This window comes from Acipenser ruthenus, unplaced genomic scaffold (assembly GCF_902713425.1).
Source record: "Acipenser ruthenus unplaced genomic scaffold, fAciRut3.2 maternal haplotype, whole genome shotgun sequence".
Taxonomy (NCBI): Eukaryota; Metazoa; Chordata; class Actinopteri; order Acipenseriformes; family Acipenseridae; genus Acipenser; species Acipenser ruthenus.
In genome coordinates, this window is record NW_026707920.1 from 143,655 (window position 1) to 167,439 (window position 23,785).

The 23,785-nt window shown below is 45.6% G+C and overlaps 1 protein-coding gene across 3 annotated transcripts in view; it reads right to left on the reverse strand.

Moving 5' to 3' along the window:
* Nucleotides 1-89: 89 nt before the first annotated feature.
* LOC117397804 (2-oxoglutarate dehydrogenase complex component E1) overlaps nt 90-23,785 on the reverse strand; it is a 38,268-nt gene continuing 14,572 nt past the window's right edge. For 2 of the 3 annotated variants that reach the window (XM_059019527.1, XM_059019526.1), the window contains exons 5-23: nt 17,450-17,565; nt 16,620-16,774; nt 15,815-15,961; nt 14,424-14,514; nt 13,312-13,491; nt 12,912-13,040; nt 12,134-12,313; nt 11,180-11,332; nt 10,368-10,470; nt 9,371-9,499; nt 8,524-8,674; nt 7,928-8,055; nt 7,339-7,517; nt 6,414-6,485; nt 5,758-5,883; nt 4,922-4,994; nt 4,356-4,519; nt 2,272-2,426; nt 90-1,556 (exon numbers count right to left, since the gene is read on the reverse strand). In XM_059019527.1, the coding sequence (XP_058875510.1) occupies nt 1,436-1,556; nt 2,272-2,426; nt 4,356-4,519; nt 4,922-4,994; nt 5,758-5,883; nt 6,414-6,485; nt 7,339-7,517; nt 7,928-8,055; nt 8,524-8,674; nt 9,371-9,499; nt 10,368-10,470; nt 11,180-11,332; nt 12,134-12,313; nt 12,912-13,040; nt 13,312-13,491; nt 14,424-14,514; nt 15,815-15,961; nt 16,620-16,774; nt 17,450-17,565 (2,552 nt within the window). In that variant the 3' untranslated portion in view covers nt 90-1,435. Of the gene's footprint in view, nt 1,557-2,271; nt 2,427-4,355; nt 4,520-4,921; nt 4,995-5,757; nt 5,884-6,413; nt 6,486-7,338; nt 7,518-7,927; nt 8,056-8,523; nt 8,675-9,370; nt 9,500-10,367; nt 10,471-11,179; nt 11,333-12,133; nt 12,314-12,911; nt 13,041-13,311; nt 13,492-14,423; nt 14,515-15,814; nt 15,962-16,619; nt 16,775-17,449; nt 17,566-20,459; nt 20,505-23,785 lie in introns of all 3 variants that reach the window. The other variant, XM_059019525.1, reaches the window with a different exon arrangement.

Sequence of the window (23,785 nt, forward strand, 5' to 3'; positions counted from 1 at the left end):
TAAATACACTCTGAGGGGAGGTGTTTAATTAGCTAATTATTGGTATACAATATCGACAGTAGCGCAAGACAAATTCACACGGATGCCGGTGGAGAAGATAATGCCTTTATTGAATGAAGCAACACAAAAAAAAAAAAAAAGGAAAAAGAATTACAATAAAAAAAAAACAAACAAAAAAAAAGACACCTTTAAATCACTTATATATGAAAATAAATAAAATCAGCTTTTATCCCAGAGAGATCTTTTCATAACACGAGTGGTGATTATTTGATATCTTTTATTTTCCTTTAAAGCCGCCCTGTTTAGTTTCTCTTGGGTTTGGCACAGGGGCGACACTGAGGACAGACACACAGAGCTGTACCGGTGATAAACACACGCTGTGAACCGCTCTGTAACCCAGACCTCAAATCAAAGCCGTCTTTAAGCATGCAGGCAACGGCACAACTCTTACAGATTCGAAAACCTGTTTGTTTTTCCTTTGTTTTGAAAGCGCCGGTTCATTTTTCCTCTTCTGCTCCATGGCAGCCGTGCTGCACGGATTTCAATCCAGGCCCTCGCTACAAATCCTGTCAACTCAACTCTTCTACTTTTTACTTTTTGTTTTCTGTTCTGTTTTTTTGTACGAGTTTTCTATTTTGCACTCGAATAAAAAATTCCCTAATTCACAAAATGTACAAACTGCACTCCGAAATATAGATATATCTCTCTATATCCATCTATATATAGACAGCTCTCTCTCTATCCAATCGATAGATATAGATAGATAGCTAGATTTGCCTGTTAACAGCTCACGTGTACTCTGTGTGTGTAAATGCATGATCTTCCGTCATGAAAACGATGCGTTTCAGGTCGTGGAAGGAGAGGCAGCAGGAGACACCTCTGCCTGCCCAGTGGCCGGTCTGTTCGTTCTAACCTTCACATGATTTATTTTTTAATGTATTGTTTTTTAATTCTGCATTGGTAGATTTTAATGACTGATTGATTTGCGAAAAAAGTCTTATCCATCTGTCATATTTTCTTTGGGTTTTTTTTCATGCGTTTTTAAATTTCTTTTAATTCTATCCCATCGTAATATAAATTTTGTTTTTGAAAAGAAAGCAAACAAAACAATAATATCAATAATATTAATACAGATGATTCACGAGCAGGATGTGAGAAGTCAGTAGCATGCACAGACTACAGTGCTGATGTCCCGTAGGCTCTAGAGGCAGCAGACACTGTCGAGGGGAACGAAACCGAAGCTCCAAGAGCTTCAAATCACACCTTAGGTCTTCGTTTGCAGTTTTATTTTTTCTGGGCGGATGGACAGGCTGACAGGAGCAGTGGAGGCGAGTTTGCAGAGTGTGGAGAGTGTGTGTGGGGGGGGGCCCCCTCGAAGGCCCCCACGTTGAAGACTGAGCGTGGACAGTGTGGGGGAGGGGGAGGGGGAACTCCTCTAGGACAGCCCCTTGAAGGCCTCCATGTTGAAGGTTGTGTCCAGAAAGCGCTTCAGCTCCTGCAGGTGAGTGTGTTTGTTACCGGTGGCAGGGGCCGCGGCGGGGTCACGACCTGCATACCTGAGGACGAAACGAGAGAGGAGAGCGAGAAGGGAGAGAGGTGTAAGTAATAACAAAATGATATAACCCTTAGCGGTCCTTTTATTCAGCACGTCTCAGGCGCGTCAGGTCCAATTTATTTTCACACGCGCAGTTTATTTTAGACGCGCTGTTTAAAAGTATTTTTTTCACAGTAAAACAGGTTTAAAAGGCACTGCATATCAACAGGACACTCAGTACTGCATCTCCAGCCCCGCCCCACCCCGTTTGCTATATTTTTCAAATGCCTCTTAATAATAGTACATACCGATCAATCATCTCTTGATCACTCGTTTTATCACCAAACTCCTCAATAATGCGATCCAAGTCGTTATTTTATTACTATAACATCTAAAAAAAGCTCTGCAAATGTGAGCTGGATGCGGAAGCAGCTATCTTGTTTGTTTATGTCCGTGTTCTCTATGTGGTGTCGGGTCTATCAGTATTCATGAGATACGCCCTTTATTTTTATTTTTTTTCGGCTTCTCAGCTCCTATCGGTCTCACTCGGCCATTGAATGGTTTTCTCGGCTAGAGACCTGTTTTTTGCGTCTTTTTGAAACAGTTAATACTAACACAGTAAAAAAAAATAATTATAACACTAATCGCAATGATGCTAGCAATACCAATACAACCCCCACCAATAGCAGCAGGAGGAGGAGGAGGAGGAGGGGAATGAGAAAGCAGGGTGGGGTTACCAGACGGGCCGCTCGCGGTTGATGGTGGTCCGGATGCGCGGCTTCACGTAGTCGTAGTATCCCTGGTTCTTGTGCTCCTCCTGGCACCACACCAGCTCTGCATTGGGGAAGCGCTCAACCTCCGCCTTCACCAGATCGAAGGGGAAGGGAGACAGCTGCAAAACAGCAAGCACACACAGTCACTACTGCAGACACACAGTCACTACTGCAGACAGCAAGCAAACACAGTCACTACTGCAAACACAGTCACTACTGCACACACACGTCACTACTGCAGACAGCAAGCAAACACAGTCACTACTGCAGACACAGTCACTACTGCAGACACAGTCACTACTGCAGACACGTCACTACTGCAGACAGCAAGCAAACAGTCACTACTGCAGACACACGTCACTACTGCAGACACATCACTACTGCAGACAGCAAGCAAACACAGTACTGCAGACACGTCACTACTGCAGACAGCAAGCACACACGTCACTACTGCAGACACACGTCACTACTGCAGACAGCAAGCAAACACAGTCAGTACTGCAGACAGCAAGCAAACACAGTCAGTACTGCAGACAGCAAGCAAACACAGTCAGTACTGCAGACAGCAAGCACACACAGTCACTACTGCAGACAGCAAGCACACACAGTCACTACTGCAAACCGCAAGCAAACACAGTCACTACTGCAGACAGCAAGCAAACACAGTCACTACTGCAGACAGCAAGCAAACACAGTCAGTACTGCAGACAGCAAGCAAACACAGTCACTACTGCAAACCGCAAGCAAACACAGTCACTACTGCAGACAGACGTCACTACTGCAGACAGCAAGCAAACACAGTCACTACTGCAAACACAGTCACTACTGCACACACACGTCACTACTGCAGACACGTCACTACTGCAGACACACGTCACTACTGCAGACAGCAAGCAAACACAGTCACTACTGCAGACACAGTCACTACTGCAGACACGTCACTACTGCAGACAGCAAGCAAACAGTCACTACTGCAGACACACGTCACTACTGCAGACACATCACTACTGCAGACAGCAAGCAAACACAGTACTGCAGACACGTCACTACTGCAGACAGCAAGCACACACGTCACTACTGCAGACACACGTCACTACTGCAGACACACGTCACTACTGCAGACAGCAAGCAAACACAGTCAGTACTGCAGACAGCAAGCAAACACAGTCAGTACTGCAGACAGCAAGCAAACACAGTCACTACTGCAGTCAGCAAGCAAACACAGTCACTACTGCAGACAGCAAGCACACACAGTCACTACTGCAGACAGCAAGCAAACACAGTCACTACTGCAGACACACGTCACTACTGCAGACACACGTCACTACTGCAGACAGCAAGCAAACACAGTCACTACTGCAAACCGCAAGCAAACACAGTCAGTACTGCAGACAGCAAGCAAACACAGTCACTACTGCAGTCAGCAAGCAAACACAGTCACTACTGCAAACCGCAAGCAAACACAGTCACTACTGCAGACAGCAAGCAAACACAGTCACTACTGCAGACACACGTCACTACTGCAAACCGCAAGCAAACACAGTCACTACTGCAAACCGCAAGCAAACACAGTCACTACTGCAGACAGCAAGCAAACACAGTCACTACTGCAGACAGCAAGCAAACACAGTCACTACTGCAGACAGCAAGCAAACACAGTCACTACTGCAGACACACGTCACTACTGCACACAGCATGCACAGTCACTACTGCAGACACAGTCACTACTGCAGTCACACAGTCACTACTGCAGACACACAGTCACTATCAATCAATCACACAGAGTGATCCGATCAATCAATCAATCAATCAATCAATCAATCAATCTATTTTATATAGTGCCTTTCATAGTGGACCACCATCACAAAGCGCTTTACAAGATGCAGTAATAACAAGAAAATCCATAATACTTTAAATACAGAGAAATGCATCATACATGATATACAGTAACAAACCATGCATAACACATGACAGTAGCATAATAAACCAATCAATGAATGGAATAATGGGCTGGTGCAGCTCTGCCTCAGCGCCGCGGCTGCACCGACCTGCTCGATCCTGGCGATGGCGACGTCGGCCTCCATGCCACGGGCCGTTCGCTCGCGATTCAGCTCATAGTAAACCTTCCCGGTGCAGAACACAAGCCGCTTCACCGAGGCCGCGCTCCGCGACTCTGCGCTGACGTCCGGAATCAGCCGCAGGAAGTCAGTCCCTGTGGAGAAACAAACAAACAAACATTATTATTATTTATCAGGCAGACGTCTTTATCCAAGGTGACTCACAGGTGTTCCAGGGCAGTACAGGGTTACAATGCAAGCTTCATATTTAAACACAGTGTAGTTTACACTGAGTGCAAATAATACTACAAGAATAAAATATGAACTAGGATGCAACAAGTTAGGATTACAACAAGTTATAGTTATATCTACAGTGACATATTAGTGCAATAGGTTAAGTTTTACTAGCAGCTTGATCAGCCCCAGTGTGTCTAGGTAACAAGCTCAGGTGTGTCTGATTATTAAACTCCTGGTGAAACCAGGACTGGATCACACTGCTGTGCAGCGGGAGTCTTACTCGCATCCCTGCTGGCGGTGATGGAGGTCGTGCGGCTCACCTGAGTTCATGTCGTTGAAGCTGGACTTGGCTTCAGGGTGACGAAGCAGAGACTTGGGTGTGAAGATGATGAGCTGGAAAAGAAAAACTATGTGAAGACACTTCCAGAAATTTAGTGAAGTCACGCCCCCCATTGGAAACTATTGGCAGCAGCTCCACTAATAACGTTGCTGTGTGCACACAGCTGGGCCAAAAGTTTAACTTCCCCTAAAATTTTAGGATTGAAAAAAAAATAATTACATGACACAATTTAGATCTTTTATTTAACATCATGTAAATCAAAGAGAAACTACAAAATGATAAATCGCAAAATGAAAAAAAAAAGAGAGTCTACCGGAAGCCACAGTAGTAGTACAGTAGCATTTCATGTTAGATTTCGAAATGTCACATTTTTGTCAGTTTTCTGTTTAGTATACGGGAAAACTGCAAAGCGGTGTGCAGTTCAATATGTGAACGTAACATTATGCAGCAGGTTTCATTCGACTTCATGAAGCAGAATCAGTTCATTCTATAAGGGATGCAATGCTTTTGGCCAGAGCTGTACTCGTGAACTTACAAACAGCATGAATTAGTCCTGTAAGTTTATAACAAAGATATATACATTATATATATATATATATATTTTGTTAAGCAGTGGCATGTCTGTCTACGACTAGCAGTTAGATATATCTAATCCACTTGTCATGACTTTTTTATTACATATTTAGAAGTTTTAAAGCAGTTTGTGTGAACTAAGGGCCCTGCCAAAACGTTGAAAATAAAAAAATAAAAAATAAAAAGCATTATAAAACAGAAACCGCCCAATAAAACGTGCGAGGCAGGGCCGCTGGCACTCACAGGCTTCCTGAAGGGCTGCAGGATCTGGCGTCTCAGCACATGGAAGTAGTTGGCTGGGGTGGAGCAGTTCACCACGATCCAGTTACAGTCGTACAGCTGGCGCACTGCAAAATCATCCGTGATTTTCTATAAAAAAAACACACAAATGGAGACTCATATACAGCACAGGAGGTAGCCACAGAACACTTAAGATACATCATTAATTAGACATTCAGCAGACGCTTTTATCCACAGCGACTTAGAGACTAGGGGGTGAACTATGCTTCATCAACAACTGCTGCTGCTGCAGAGTCACTTACAGCTCAATAAGCTACATACAGTACAGTGCAGAAGACACCCATCAGACAGCCCTATCAAGTTCACATCAGGCATGGTAATAAGACTCCTATTGCAAAGCTGTTTCCTCCAGTCCAGGCTTTAATATGACATCGATACAAGCCACACGAAGAAAGGCTAACCAAGGTCTGCGGTCTTCCTGCGTGTTATCAGTTAGTGTCCTGTGAGTGCTATAAAAACAGGGATGTGAATACGACTCCTACTGCAGAGACCGCAAAATCTTCAATCAAAACAGAACAAATAAACCACGAGGGACTCCTCCTCTTCCCGTAGCTCTGAAAGCGGGATGATTCTTGGTACCCGTGCTGAGCTTCACTCACCGGAAACATGTCCGAGTCATCGTTGCACATCTGCAGGAAGCGCTCCGGCCGAGCGGAGGAGTGTTCGGGGCCCTGGAGAAATCAATCAATCAATCAATCCATCAATCAATCAATCAATCAGTAATATTTTGCTGCTCTGAGGGTTCGAACGCACAACGGGAGAATTCTCTTTTGCACATCGACCCCCCCCCGAAGACGTGTAACTGTTTTCATCACAGTGTGAAGATGGAATTTGATCATCTTTCTTTCCCTGAACCTCCTGCCAATGCTTCTCCTGCAGCCCTTCACAAACACACGCCTTATTGATCTCTCTAAACTCTGTAAAGTTTGAACCACACAAGTTTTTATTGTGTGTTGTTTATACTTCACGATGTTTTTTTTTTTTTTTTCACACATTGTAAATCGTCTTTTTTTATTGTTTTCCAAGACCTCGACCTCAGTGGGTTAATCTCCTGGTTAAATAAATAGAAATGGTTCAGTCACTCACAATCGCATCTTGACCAGTAGAAGATCATGCACCAATTCAGGCAACGTCTACACAGTATAGCTAGTAGCTTCAATTGACTCGTTTCTCACCCCCCCCTCACCCCCCCGTACTACAATGGTTGAGAGTGGCTGTGGGTTCACTATGTGCAGTGGTTGAGAGTGACTCAGGGGTCACTGTGTGCAATGGTTGAGAGTGGCTGTGGGGGTCACTGTGTGCAATGGTTGAGTGGTTGTGGGTGTCACTGTGTGCAATGGTTGAGAGTGGCTGTGGGTGTCACTGTGTGCAATGGTTGAGTGGTTGTGGGTGTCACTGTGTGCAATGGTTGAGTGGTTGTGGGTGTCACTGTGTGCAATGGTTGAGTGGCTGTGGGGGTCACTGTGTGCAATGGTTGAGTGGCTGTGGGGTCACTGTGTGCAATGCAGTGGCTCGGTCTCTTACCATGCCCTCCATGCCGTGGGGCAGGAGCAGCACGATGCCGTTCTGCCGGACCCACTTGGCCTGGCCCGGGGAGATGAACTGGTCGATGATTCCCTGGGCTGTGTTGTTGAAATCCCCAAACTGAGCTTCCCACAGAACCAACGCATTGGGACTGGCCATGGCGAAGCCCAGCTCGAACCCTGAACATAGAGAGGGGGAGGGGGAGGGAGAGAGAAACAGCAATTAATAACAGCGGTAGTAATAATTATAACAAACCAAGAGTGTGCCTTCTCTTCTCTTGCACTCTTTGTATCACAGCCCTGCGTGTGCAGGAAATACACCTAGAACGTTTACAACAGGGTTTGAAATAAACTCCTATTGCAGAGCAATTTCACCCATTCCTTCAGGTTTTAACACCAGCTTGATTAGACACAGTGTGTATAGGTCAGGGAGCTGCTGCACACAGTGTTAGGGTTAGGGTTAGGGACTCACCCAGCACTCCGTACTCAGACAGGGAGCTGCTGCACACAGTGTTAGGGTTAGGGACTCACCCAGCACTCCGTACTCAGACAGGGAGCTGCTGCACACTGTGTTAGGGTTAGGGACTCACCCAGCACTCCGTACTCAGACAGGGAGCTGTTGCACACAGTGTAGGGGGCCTGGTTGGGCCAGAGGTGGTTCATGGGGATGCAGGTCCTCTTATCCACATTCTGATCATGCAGCACATGGTGACGATGGCTGAGGGGAGAGAGAGAGAGAGAGACAGAGAGAGAGAGAGAGAGAGAGAGAGAGGTGAAGGAGAGGAGAGGAGAGGAGAGGAGAGATAGAAAAAAAAACAAGCATTAAATCATCCATATCTCCAGGAAAAAAAAACAAAAAAAACAAACAAACTCAATAGTTAAAAGTTTAGAAATACTATTAGAGAAATTAAATAACAAAAAATGTTGAGATAGAAGTCTTTTTGAAGACACGGAACAGGACATGCACTGTACGCACGACCCCCTCCCCGTGCAGAGCGGGTAGATCACAGGCTTCGCTTAGCAGGACAGACCTGAGCAGGGGCTCATCTGGATCTTGCTCTGTATTTGTCAGGTTTGCATTAAAAATAAAAAGTATCTAAACGTTCAACCATTAACACTTTTAAAACATGTGCATTTCTGGTTAAATGGTCCGTGTGTTTCTGACCCCCTTCCCCCCCCCCCACACCTGAAGGTGCCTCTCTCCACGTCCTGCCCACTGAGCCGCACGTTGATCCCCTCCTTCAGCAGGGAGCCGAAAGCCATGTACTCCCCCAGCGCCCAGTCCACCGTGCGGGACTTTATCATGTCTGCACGGCTCTTCAGGATCCGCTTCAGACCTGCAGACACACAGAGCACCAGAGCAGGGTTACAGACGAGAGACCCCCCCCCCCCACACACACGCACGCACCTCCCCCCACAATACCAGAGCAGGGTTACAGACGAGAGACCCCCCCACACACACACACACCCCCACACCCACAATACCAGAGCAGGGTTACAGAGGAGACCCCCCTCCCCCCCCCCCCCCCCACACACACACAGACAATACCAGAGCAGGGTTATAGACGAGAGCCACTCCCCCCCACACACACACACACACACACACACACACCCCCACCCACACCCACAATACCAGAGCAGGGTTATAGACGAGAGCCACACACACACACACGCACACACACCCCCACAATACCAGAGCAGGGTTACAGACGACAGACCCCCACACACACGTGCACACACACCCCCACAATACCAGAGCAGGGTTACAGACGAGACCCCCCCCCCCCCCCCACACACACACACAGACAATACCAGAGCAGGGTTTCAGACGAGAGCCACACCCACAATACCAGAGCAGGTTTACAGACGAGACCCCCCCCCCCCCCCCACACAAACAATACCAGTGAAGGGTGAGGTTCTCAACATGAGGTTCTCAACAATAGACAAGCAGAGAAACAGAGACGGAGGAGGAGAGAGAGAGAGAGAGACAGGAAGACACAGACACAGAGAGGGTGGTGGTTTGCGTCGGTCACCTCCGTGAACGGTGAAGTCCTCCACAGGTACAGAGCTGGCCACCTCTCCGATGTGAGTCAGGTCCTCCTCGCTCAGCCCCGTGTGGGGGCAGCTCATGCTCTTGGGCTGGCCATCCAGGGTGAAAAAACCTGGAAACAAAATCACAACGTAGCTCTAAAACCGAGAAACGCACACGAACATACTGTTCTGCATCGCTGGCACAGCTATTAATACCGACCGTCTCGCTATTACAATTCAAATAAGAAACTTCTTCAAGCAAAGAAGGAGGAATCCATTTCAATGTGATGTGAAGCTCTGCATGCGAAACCCGGGCCAGCATACTGAACACATGCTGTATTATTATTATTATTATTATTTATTTCTTAGCAGACACCTTTATCCAGGGCGACTTACAATCATTACAAGATATCACATTATTTTTTACACATTATTTTTACATACAATTCCCCATTTATACAGTTGGGTTTTTACTGGAGCAATCTAGGTAAAGCACCTTGCTCAAGGGTACAGCAACAGTGTCCCCCACCTGGGATTGAACCCACGACCCTCCGGTCAAGAGTCCAGAGTCCTAACCACTACTCCACACTGCAATAATACTGCAGGACAGAGAATAGTGCCTGGGATGCCTGAGTTATAGGACTCCCTGTAACAGTGAACACATGAATGAAGGAATGAATGAATGAATGGATGGACAGATGACATGAAGAACCAAGTGAATGGATGAAGGAACAAACAAATGCACAAATGAATACATGAACGGATGGGGGGATGAATGGATGCACAAATTAAGTAATAAATGAAGGACTACACAAATGGATAGGAAGATGAACATAGCTGAATGAATGAATGGACGGATGGATGGATGGACAGATGGTTGGACGGATGGATGGATGGACAGATGGTTGGACGGATGGATGGATGAACAGATGGTTGGACGGATGGATGGATGGACGGACGGATGGATGGACAGACGGCTGTGTCTATGTTGTTGCTCACCGGGCCAGGGCGAGTCCAGCCAGTGCTTGATATGCATGATCTTCTCATCCTTGGATCTCTCGTACGCCTCCTCGCAGATCTTATCATACTTCGAAATCTCTTCCTGAAAACAGAAGAGGGACACAGACAGCTACTCAACTGCGCCCAAGTGTTGCCCTGGTCAAAATCAACAGAATAGCCACACAACTGTGTCCAGTGCTGCCCGCACCACAGCAGCGTACTCATGTAGCAACATGATCTCAACTGCTTAGACACATTATTCACTCATGGCACGGGTCATAAAATCGCTGGTTCAATGTACGGTGTGTTGTGTTACTGTGCCTTGTGTGTAAGTGTGTGCGAATTAGATTGTGTGTGTGTGTGTGTGTGTCACTGTACCTCGTACTCTTGCTGGGTCACAGCTCCCTCGGATGTCAGTCTCTGTGTGTGTGTGTGTGTGTGCGCGTGTGTGTGTGTCACTGTACCTCGTACTCTTGCTGGGTCACAGCTCCCTCGGATGTCAGTCTCTGTGTGTGTGTGTGTGTGTGTGTGTGTGTGTGTGTGTGTCACTGTACCTCGTACTCTTGCTGGGTCACAGCTCCCTCGGATGTCAGTCTCTGTGTGTGTGTGTGTGTGTGTGTGTGTGTGTGCGCGTGTGTGTGTGTCACTGTACCTCGTACTCTTGCTGGGTCACAGCTCCCTCGGATGTCAGTCTCTGTGTGTGTGTGTGTGTGTGTGTGTGTGTCACTGTACCTCGTACTCTTGCTGGGTCACAGCTCCCTCGGATGTCAGTCTCTGTGTGTGTGTGTGTGTGTGTGTGTGTGTAGCTGTACCTCGTACTCTTGCTGGGTCACAGCTCCCTCGGATGTCAGTCTCTCTGCGTATTTCTGCAGCACCGGTTTCTGCTTCTTGATCTGCTTGTACATCAGGGGCTGGGTGAACATGGGCTCGTCCATCTCATTGTGGCCGTTGCGTCTGTATCCCACCTGGGAGGGAAGCGGGGAGCGCATGTCTTTTTTTTTTTGTTAGCAACCTTTCTTGAAACATGCTTTAAAATCCTCTTTCGGTCAAAAAAAAAAAAAAAAAACCAACAACTTTAAAACATGTCAACACTTTTTATAAAAAATGCTGCAGACCCTACGGCAGGGGTCCCCAGCCCTGGTCCTGGAGAGCCCCAATCCTGCAGGTTTTATAGGTGTCTTTACATCATCAGTGGCTACAGACCTGGGACACGAGTTAATCTGGACTAATTAAGACAGAAATTAAATTCAATTAATGAACCGAGAGCTCGGTTGAAATGAAAATCAGAAGACCCTGTAGCTCTTCAGGAGAAAATGGTGAGCCAGGAAGGGGCGAGTCTCGATGGGCTGAACTCCCTTTTCTCGTCCGCAAATGTTTCCTATTTTCTTGTGTTCAAAACAAACAAACAAACAAACCACCACCACCAGAGCTGCATGAAGCAATTATTGGATTATCCAGATGGCGCTCTCCACAGAAATCAGCTGCTGAGAATCAGTTCAGGGTCGCTGGTGTCGATCGGGCTGATTTACCATTCAGAGTGAATTAAGAAACAGCTGCTGGGGATTGAGATGATCGCTGCTTCCCTTCAGACTGTGTGGAGATCAGCGATCCACACAAACCCCAGCAGCTGTTTCTTAATTCACTCTGAATGGTAAATCAACCCGATCGAAACCAGAGACCCTCCCCTGTGGAGAGCTTGATCAGAATAATCGGTTTGTGCCGGTCCAAACAACACAGCTACCAGACGACGGTGTCGAGGGGCTCACCAGATCCACGACCACGTCCTTGTGAAACGTGGCCCTCCACTCCGCGGCCACGTTGCACACGTACATCACGGCCTCTGGGTCATCTGCGTTCACGTGGAAGATGGGCGCGTTGACCACGCGGGCCACGTCCGTGGGGTAGGGAGACGAGCGAGCCATTCGGGGGTCCGTGGTGAAGCCAATCTGGAGGTGAGGGGGGGGGGGGGGGGGGGGGTAGTGAACTGGGGTTTACTTCTGTACATTATATAGCAGACCCTGATATTGATGCGATCCAGCCCTCTGAAATGTCTTTATAATATACAGCACTAGACCCTGATATTGATGCGATCCAGCCCTCTGAAATGTCTTTATAATATACAGCACTAGACCCTGATATTGATGCGATCCAGCCCTCTGAAATGTCTTTATAATATACAGCACTAGACCCTGATATTGATGCGATCTAGCCCTCTGAAATGCCTTTATAATATACAGCACTAGACCCTGATATTGATGCGATCCAGCCCTCTGAAATGTCTTTATAATATACAGCACTAGAACCCTGATATTGATGCGATCCAGCCCTCTGAAATAATGAAAAAATAAAGTTTTATGCTGGACACACTTTATTACAATCATTGCGGGTGACTGTACTCACGTTAATAAAGATTAATAAAGAGTCGCTTCTGCTTTGAAATGACAAAGACTTGTGATTTAAAAGCTGATTTAGTTGTAAGTTAATGTTTTTCCCTCCACTTCAGTGCTGTTTCTGTACGTGGCTCTGGCTGTCGTGTGTGGTTACCTGGTTGTTGACGACCACGTGCACCGTGCCGTGGGTGGTGTAGGAGGGCAGGTCGCTCAGGTGGAAGGTCTCGTACACGATGCCCTGGCCAGCAAACGCAGCATCGCCGTGCAGAAGGATAGACATCACCTGCAACACAGACAGAGAGAGAGAGAGAGAGAGAGAATCAGAGAGAGAGAGAGAGAGAGAATCAGAAAAAATCAGAGAGATACACATATACAGAGAAAGAGTGAAGAGACAGAGAATCGGAGAGATACACACACAGAAAGATACACAGACACACACACAGAATCAGAGAGTATCACATACAGATCAGACAGAGACACACAGAAACAGAGACACACACACACACACACGTTGACACACACACACGCTGACACACACACACGCTGACACACACCTTCTTGCCATCCGTGTCCCCGCAGTAGAACTGCTCTGCCTTGGTCTTGCCCTGCACCACGGGGTCCACGGCCTCCAGGTGGGAGGGGTTTGCCATGAGTGACAGCGTGATGTTACGTTCCGTCACGCGGTTAATCCTGCGGTGGTACATCCCCAGATGGTACTTCACATCGCCGGAGCCCTGCGGGGAGGGAGCGGGGTACGGGGGTTACGGACGACAGTCATGCAAGTGAAGCGAGCGAGCGAGAGAAGACAGCAGCTGTGTGAGGTACAGGTGGAACTCCATTCAGTGTGACGAGAGCTCGCGCTGGCCGGGGTCACGCTCTGCTGCTGCTGTTAATGAGCGAGCGTTTCCTGTAACTGGACGCTCACTACTGGAAACATCAACGGGATGAGCTCACTGAAAAACTGCTCACCAGTTACTGTACAATAAACCACAGCTTTATAATCCTTTTTTTTTACCTCTTATTAGCAGAAGACACTATCACTTTCCCTTCTTTTTTTCTGATTTTACAATTTAGTTAATAAAGGATAAACAATGCTTTAACTTAGTCAAATTCTATTATATAAATGAAACTATAAAGAGGACCAACACTACATTAGAAGCCTCTTATTCAAACACTAAGTGGACTAACACATAGTATTAACAACATCTCAAATTATTTGACGACAAAAAAAAACAAAGTCAGCTTTTCAGTGTTGAATTACAGGTTTTTAATGTAAAGTTGGTCCTTGTTGAATTCGTTTTCTTTAGCAAAGAATATTGCATTTGAATTACGCTAGGTTTTGTAGTGCTGCACTTACCAGTCTTCAATTGCAAGTCTCTAACACTTTAAACCTAGTATTGTTAAAGTGTAAAATTCTTTGTGGAAAAACACAAAATAAAGCAACCTGGAATTCAAATACTCAAAAGGTGGACCGGTATGAAAAACCCCAGTATCATGAACGTGGAGTTTCCTGTATTTGATATAGACTGGTCTTACTGGTCTTTGTGCTTTTAAATAAGTCCCCCCCCCTCCCCTCCCCAGTAAGGGGAGAATGGTGCGCTAACGAAGGGTCTTTTCTCGTTCCAGATCTTTTCTCATTCGTTTGTTCTCAGCTGGACAGACTCACCTCATCAGCAGCCTCGAGTTTGGAATCAAACTGGCAGAAGATCTGTTCCAGCTCCTTCCTGATCACATTGGCAAGAACATTGAGACGACCCCTGAGAGAGAGAGAGAGAGAGAGAGAGACACAGAATGTTATGCCAGGTCGTATAACTGGCCCTTCCACTCCTGGTCTTTGTTCCCCTCCCCCAGATGCATGTTTGTTATTTATCCTATTTTGATGTAAACGTTGCTTGAGTAATGCTCGTAAATGTTATCATGTATTATTGTAGGTGAGACTGAACCTTAGGGTTAAGGTTGGAGTTGGGGTTTGGGGTTGGGAGACTGAATGGTACGGGGTTGGAGTTGGGGTTTGGGGGAATGGATAGTATAGGGTCAGGGTTGGGGTTTGGGGTTGGGAGACTAGATGGTACAGGGTCAGGGTTGGGGTTTGGGGTTGGGAGATTGGATGGTACAGGGTTAGGGTTTGGGGTTGGGGTTGGGAGACTGGATGGTACAGGGTTGGGGTTGCGGTTTGGGGGACTGGATGGTACAGGGTTGGGGTTTAGGGGACTGGATGGTACAGGGTTGGGGTTGGGGTTTAGGGGACTAGATGGTACAGGGTTGGGGTTTAGGGGACTGGATGGTACAGGGTTGGGGTTGGGGTTTAGGGGACTGGATGGTACAGGGTTGGGGTTTAGGGGACTGGATGGTACAGGGTTGGGGTTTGGGGGACTGGATGGTACAGGGTTGGGGTTGGGGTTTGGGGTTTAGGGGACTGGATGGTACAGGGTTGGGGTTTAGGGTTGGGGTTGGGGGACTGGATGGTACAGGGTTGGGGTTTAGGGTTGGGGTTGGGGGACTGGATGGTACAGGGTTGGGGTTTAGGGTTGGGGTTGGAGGACTGGATGGTACAGGGTTGGGGTTTAGGGTTGGGGTTGTTGGACTGGATGGTACAGGGTTTGGGGTTGGGGTAGGGGGACTGGATGGTACAGGGTTGGGGTTTAGGGTTGGGTTTGGGGGACTGAATGGTACAGGGTTGGGGTTTAGGGTTGGGGTTGGAGGACTGGATGGTACAGGGTTGGGGTTTAGGGGACTGGATGGTACAGGGTTGGGGTTGGGGTTTAGGGCACTGGATGGTACAGGGTTGGGGGTTAGGGTTGGGGTTGGGGGACTGAATGGTACAGGGTTGGGGTTTAGGGTTTGGGGTTGGGGGACTGGATGGTACAGGGTTTGGGGTTGGGGTTGGGGGACTGGATGGTACAGGGTTGGGGGTCTTAAAAAAATAAGTTTAATTTCAGTTGAAAATGCAAGGATAAAGTATGCAAAGAAAAATAAAGGGGGTACAAATATTCGGGAGGGGAACCAATATATCTGAATACTGGTTCCTCGGGCGGGAGGGGGGGCGTCTCTGCGTACCTGTGCGGCATGCCCATGATCACGTTGTCCACTCCGTTCGCGCTGGACCGGTCGATGATGGTCTTCAGCGCCGGGATGAGGGACTCACAGCCCTCCAGACCGAAGCGCTTCTCCGATGACCACTTCCTCTGCAGGAACTCCTCGAACCTGAGACACACAACAACAACACGCCAGGGTGACTCCCCTCTCCACACAAACACACACTCACACACTCCCACCCAGGGACTGAGGTTCTGTGCTTCTCTAGATGCAACACAGACGTCCTCTTGTATCAGTGCTCTGTATCCGAGTTAATGAATTAACGGACAGAGACACACACTTAGATAAAGGATAAAGGCTTCTGTCAAATCAAATAAATAATAATCATAATAATAATAATAATAATAATAATAATGTTGGAAACTAGTGCAGCACAAATGTATTGTTGGGTTATTCAGACTGAGCTCTTCAGAGCAGTTCTGACAATCAGGTGAGGGTCACTGGTGTCGATCAGGGTAAATTTACCCAAGTCCATTTTATAGCTTTCAGTTCACGTTTAAAACTACAGCCCCCCCTCCCCCCCACGCTGTGGCAGCTCGATCCGAATAACCAGTTTGTGTCGGGTTCCCACGTGACTCCAGGTACACTGGGAGAGTTTGGGTCATGTCAGGTTTTTCAACTCGCACCTCAATGCATTCTACCTTTCTACTCGTCTCGGGTTCCTTTCACAGCAGGACTACACTTACCAGAATGCACCGAGCGGGCCTACACTTACCAGAATGCACTGGGGTTGGTGCGGCCCTACGTGAACGGGACACACACTGACCTGGTGGCGCGGACCATTCGGGCCAGCAGGGTCCGCTTCTCATCCAGAGTGAACTGCATCACCCCGGGCTTCTCGAACTTCTCCCGGATCCACTGGCACTGCTCCAGGTCGTTGATGAACATGAACTCCACGCCGATGTGCTGGCAGTATGCCATCTACAGGAGTGGCGGTGCGACAGCGAGGGAGAGGGAGAGAGAGAGATGTAAAACAGCGTATGTCATGATCACAGAAAACTAGACTGGGAAGGAAAGAAGTGAACTGTGGTCACGTGGTTTCAGGGCACAGCGTTTGCATGTTGACCATGTATCGAAGCCACGGGACTGCCACCCATGTAAATCACAATCACGTGTTTTGTTTTTTGTTTTTTTTTAACATAAGTTAGTGCATTAATTCAGGTAGTGTGTGTTTGTGTGTGTTAGTGTACCGCTCTGGAAAACTTCTTTGCTTCAACTACAATTTTAGGATTGAGACAATCAAAAATAAAAAATAAAACTATGGGATCATAATTTAGATCTTTTATTTAACATCATGTAATCAAAGAAACTACTAAATGACATTGCAAAAAAAGTCTACCAGAAGCCATAATAGTAGTACAGTAGTATTTCATGTTAGATTTTGAAATGACACATTTTTTTTGTCAGTTTCCTGTTAAGTATCTGCAAAACTACAAAAGCGGTGTGCGATTCAAGATGTTAACCTAAACATTATTCAGCAGGTTTCATTCCACGTTATGAAGCAACATTAGTTCATTCTGTAGGGGCATGTGGCAGGATGTTGGATGCGAAGGGACAGGAGTTTGCTTTTCTAAGGGTACAGACAGCCAGCTCTACCTCCAGCCTGCGGATGATCTCCCTCAGAGGCAGGGCGCTCTCGCTGCCACCGATGAACGTGGTGGTCGGCAGCCGGAACACTTTGTCCAAATCCGACTCGTCCAGCCCGTAGAACCCTGCGTGGACGTGGACAGGTGGGCCACGGGAGCAGGGACAGCAGGTGTGTGGGAGGGGCAGTGGAGGAGGGGCAGCAGAAGAGACCAAGGCAAAGCCAGACCAAAAAACAAATTACACACGGAGCAGGGAACCGGAAGAATAAAATAATAATAAAAAAAAGATTTAAGAAAAAAATAAAAAACACAAGGTTAGCAAACACAGTAACACATGAATAAATAAAAAATAATAATGATCAAGGTAACAATCAAATAGCATTGAAATGATAAAATGTGATTATATATATATATATATATATAAACACACACACACACAGTATTTACATATAAAAAGTCCATATTGGATTTGCATTGCCACATTATTGCACAGCAGCAGTAGAAAATGCAATTGAGTAATGTGGAATGGTTTTAATTTGGGATGGTTTTAATTATAAAAGGCAAATCCGTGCAGACACAGAAAGGGGTGGGGTGGGGGGTGGGGCACAAAGTGTTAGAAGAAAGAGGGGTCAGTACACACGCACACACACGGTCCTATATTTGTGGGGACTTCTCACTATATATTTTAACTCCAGTCAGACAAAACTCCACATAGGGTGAAAGTCGACAACAAACTAAATATTTTGGAATTTTTTTTTTTTTTTGGAAGGCATATTTAGTTCTTAAAGGTGTTTTTCCAAAGTGGGGAACTCCCCACAACATCGCTTTTTATTATTTATTTCTTAGCAGACGCCCTTATCCAGAACGACTTACAATTGTTACAAGATATCACATTATTTTTTACATACAATTACCCATTTATACAGTTGGGTTTTTACTGGAGAAATCTAGGTAAAGTACCTTGCTCAAGGGTACAGCAGCAGTGTCCCCCCACCTGGGACTGAACCCACGACCCTCCGGTCAAGAGTCCAGAGCCCTAACCAGTTTAATTGATTAACAAACAAGCCCTAGCTTTTTCAGGAGTTACTATCTTTGTGGGGACATTTTCTCAAATTTTTCTCCGCACATTGATAGTAATACCTGTCTGCACACACACACACAGCACAGAGAGGGAAATATCAGAGGCATTGGGTTTTGTAAAAAGAGGATACAATAAAAAAAAATAAAAAAAACAATCATTGATGTTAAAATCTACTTCTTAAGCACCAATTCCACATGCTGTATTATTGCATTTCACTGTAAATGCGCAGAGGGCTTCTGGTTTTGCTGCGCATAATCTGATTCTCCTGTCCCGAGCGAGCTGTACAGGACACTGAATGGATCTCTAGTTCATTTCGTAAAGACTTTACAACACCACCAGGCAGCTAGGTCTACCCCCACTGTACCACAGCACACAAACACGCACTCAGCTTAACACTAGAACATAAGAAAGTTTCCAAACGAGAGGAGGCTCCATTCAGCCCATCTTGCCCGTTTGGTTGTTAGTAGCTTATTGATCCCAGAATCTCATCAAGCAGCTTCTTGAAGGATCCCAGGGTGTCAGCTTCAACAACATTACACTATTGACACTCAGGGTCAGGATCAATTCCTGTTTTTCCAATTCCTTTTTAAAAATCGATTCCCAATTCCAATTCCCGTTCCCTTTTAGGAGGCTGTGTGGTCCAGTGGATAAAGAAAATGGCTTGTAACCAGGAGGTCCCCGGTTCAAATCCCACCTCAGCCACTGACTCACTGTGTGACCCTGAGCAAGTCACTGAACCTCCTTGTGCTCCGTCTTTCGGGTGAGACGTAGTTGTAAGTGACTCTGCAGCTGATGCATAGTTCACACACCCTAGTCTCTGTAAGTCGCCTTGGATAAAGGCGTCTGGTAAATAAACAAATAATAAAATAACAACAAATCAATTCCAGCACATCATTGTTCAGAAACTGCAAATCTGAAAGCGTTCTGCTAAAATGAGCTTCTCACAACAGTGCCGACAAATGACTTCGATTGGCTGTTTGTTTGTTAGTCAATTAAACTGGCTTCAAACGAAAGCAGTTGCACGATCGCGACAGCAATTGTTATGTCTCTAAAATATCAAATGCCAGTTCTTTCGAAGGAATTGGAAATGGATTTTAAAAAAGGAATTAGAAATGGGGTAATAAAACAGGAATTGACCCTGATCCTGTTGCTACTGAATAGCAGCATCTCTGGATTATTCTGCTTCAGCACTGCAGTACTAAAGACAAACACATGAAAGTGGAATCAGCTAAGAAGGGGAAGATGCAGGGAAGACACAGAACATGTCTGCTGGAAAAAAAAACGAGGGAGACACGAGGGAGGGTGAAGGGATACATGTGGCAGGAGAGAGAGAGAGAGAGAGAGAGAGAGAGAGAGAGAGAGAGAGAGAAATAATATACAAAACAAATGAATGAAAAAGTGACAGACCCAGGTAAATAAAATAAAATAAAAGGGCTGGCCTTGATCGAAGCCTGCAGTGTTTTTTTAATTTTCAAAATTTTGAACTTAAAAAAGGGGTGGAAATTATATATATATATATATATATATATATATATATATATATATATATTTGTAAGATTAAAAAAAAAAAAAAAAAAAAAAAAAGAAAGAAAAACACAGAACACAAAACTAAAATTGAACTCCGGATTTGGTGAGGCTAACGGAACACTACTATCACCAGGTATCAAGTTTACTACGGCCAGGCGAAGCATCGTCATTTCAGCGTCATCGATTAGTGTCAGGAGCCTCTTAAACTTAAATTGAACTTGAGAGAGAGAGAGAGAGAGAGAGAGAGAGAGAGAGATACAGCGAGATACAGAGAGGGACAGAGATAAAGAGAGAGATACAGAGAGAGATATATAGAGACAGAGATAGGAGATAGTGAGATACAGACAGAGAGAGATAAAGACAGAGAGAGACCGAGATAGAGACAGAGAGGTGCGAGCAGGTAGGTGCGTACCTCCTACGGTTAACATCCCCAGCCGATTCTTGAACAGGGAAAGGTCTGAGGAGGCAGCAGTGAGGGAGAGGGACAGTTAGTGCCACCAGTGTGAGGAGGAGGAGGAGGAGGAGGAGGAGGAGGAAGTGAAGGAGAGGAAGGAGATAGAAATACATGCGGAAGAACACATGGTTCAAACAAACAAGCAAGCAAGCAAGCTCCCACATTGTACTGTGTGCGCGGGCTCACAGCACTTCTACACAGCAGCGTGCCCGTGTATTAGAACACCCCATCGCTTCTGTAGTTCTGATTTGCTGTGCGTCTGAAATCAAACCGCTGGAGATGAAACTCCAAAACAGGCAAGTGAGTGATTGTCTCATTTAATGGATGATTTTAACAGACCACACGTGCGATTCATTTAAAATAGTTACGAGAAAAGGAACACAGAGCCACACGTGATAAAACGCAGGAGACTTTTTAGAAGTTGTTTAAGACGCCTGATTAAAGCACAAAGCGGTCTGACATTTTCACACACGAGTGTGTTTCTATATCACTGATTACTGAGCGGAGATTGAAATTCTCACACCCAGAGGTTTCCATGCAGGCGGGTATATGAAGGGTATCGATGGCAGATCGGGAGGTGTTCTGATACATTCGCTGTATATATTGTTTTGTTTTTTTGTGTGTTGCTGTAAAGCTTGGGACTAACTTGTGAAGGCTTGTTGGATTAATTTTAACTTCGTACTCGCATTCGAGATGGCGGGAGGTGGAAACACTAAGGCTGTAAGCACAACTGATATAACAAAGCGTTCTACCTCAAAACACAGAGAACCACAGTTGCCAAGTCCGCTTATAATAAGTGGGACTGGGCTTGTTTTTTTTGGAGTCGCGGGTTGGAATTTGCATAAATGCCCATACTCTAACATGGGTTGCGTTTGTTTTGGGCTTGTTTTGATGAACGAGGTCGTTATTTTTCTGTCAGAAATCTGGCAACCCTGCAGAGAACACAGAGAACTCTATCCTACCCTGGCGATTAGAAACACAAACTACAGCTACAGCCAAAACTTTTGCATCACCTAGAATTTTAGGATTGAGACAATTATTATTATTATTATTACTATTATTAATAATAATAATTAGTAATTTGGCAGACACTTTTCTCCAAAGGGACTTAGAGACTAGGGGGGTGAACTATGCTTCATCAACAACTGCTGCTGCTGTTGTTGAGTCACTTCCAATAGGACCTCGCTTTTTTTACACCTCATCCATAAAATAAATAACTAACTATATGAACATAATTTTGATCTTTTACTTATCACGTAATCAAAAATAACTACAAAATGATCTCTTTATATATTTAAAAAAAAAAAAAAGTCTACCGGAAGCCATAGTAAGTATTTCATGTTAGATTTCGACACGTCACATTTTTCAATTTTTGTCAGTTTTCTGTTAAGTGTGTGGGGAAAACTCCAAAGCGGTGTGCAATTCAACATGTTAACGTAACATTATTCAGCAGGTTTCATTCCACTTCATGAAGCAGAATCAGTTAATTCTACAGGGTGATGAGTAGCTCTTGGCTATCGCTGTACAAGCAGAAGGATTTGCGATCATACATTGCCTAACACTGCAAATCAGCCAAACCCCTTTCTAGTTTCGCTCTGTGACTTTCGCAAATAAAACACACACACACACACACACACACGCAGACAGCAGTGTATTAGTTAATGGTCTTCACGCAGTACAGCACATGTAGATACTCACTGTTGACATGCACATCTGTGAATGATCAAATCTTAATACAATAGGGGAGTTAAGTACTTAAGGCAAGTTAGGACTGCTTGTACAATTATGGGAAATCGCATGCAGTTTTTTTTTTTTTTTTTTTTAAACTTAACCTTTCTTTGAATTCCCCCAAATGCAGCTGTAGAATTAAATACAAATGATAAAAACAGCCTCACATCTAGGATTGCTTACTTATTAAAAGTTCCCTTTCCTAACCTCCTTGGTCGCCAAGGTTAATCTGAGCAAAGGGCCATAAAAGTATAGCACAACATCCGCACAGTGCAGAATACAAAACCAACAACAGAGGAAGCAGCCAAACAAACACGGACCCAGTGAACTGCAGAATGTCGAAATGGGAAGTTCAGTCCGGGAGCGAGCCAACTATGTGATAATAACAACAACAACAACAACGTTTGCACTGGGCTGTTAAAAGACATGGATCATCCTTCCCCTGCCCCCCCCCCCCCCCCACACAAAATAGGTTTTCAAAGTCTGAATACTGTTTTCTTCTTGTTTTTTTGAAAGAAAAAGAATAAAATGTAGTTTTGCAGGCGTTTTTTCTTTTACATCGTGGAAATATCTGCAGGTCTATGCTTTGTAGCGAGTACAGCGCAACAAGCACACACACACACACACACACACACACACTCTCACTCACTTCATCTCAGAGTTAGGTATCAGATTACTTTTGCATAACCAGTCACATGTTAGTACTCATTTTCACTTGCAAAAGCTGGTTCCCAGCTCCCCTGTGCAGAGAGCTGGATGGGAACTTGTTTAAAAACGTTTCAGCAAGTGCCGGGAAGAGGAAAGGAAAACACACACTCCTAAGGAGGCTGTGTGGTCCAGTGGTTAAAGAAAAGGGCTTGTAACCAGGAGGTCCACGGTTCAAATCCCACCTCAGCCACTGACTCATTGTGTGACCCTGAGCAAGTCACTTAACCTCCTTGTGCTCCGTCTTTCGGGTGAGACGTAGTTGTAAGTGACTCTGCAGCTGATGCATAGTTCACACACCCTAGTCTCTGTAAGTCGCCTTGGATAAAGGCATCTGCTAAAATAAAAAACAAAAACAGGGGGAGGGGGAGGGGGAGGGGGGGGGGGAATGTTGCTAGTGATAAGGGACTTTTTTTCCCCAATGCGCTGCAATGATAAATCATGACTTATATAAAACTTGGTCAAACAATTATACTAGAACTTCACTCTCTTTAACAACGTCTGTTACTCCATAGAGACAGCTAAAAAAGAAACCTAATAAATTCAAAATGACAAACCTTTCGACTACAAGTTGTATTTGCTCCCTCGTTGTTACGTTTCTCGTTGAATTTATTGCGTTTAAGTAGTTTTTAATTCAGCCCTGTTGTGTGTTTAACAGTTATAAGCGACCCCTATACTCTTAAAGAACATGCATTTTTCATCCTGCAAACTGGGAGATTTAACTGGAAATTAGGCTTGGAGGTCCAGTAGTTAATAGAAAAGGGGCTTCATACCATGAGGTTGCAATCTCGGCTCAGACTCGCTGTGTGTGACCCCGAGCAAGTCACTTAGTCTGTGTGAGGCGCTTTGGA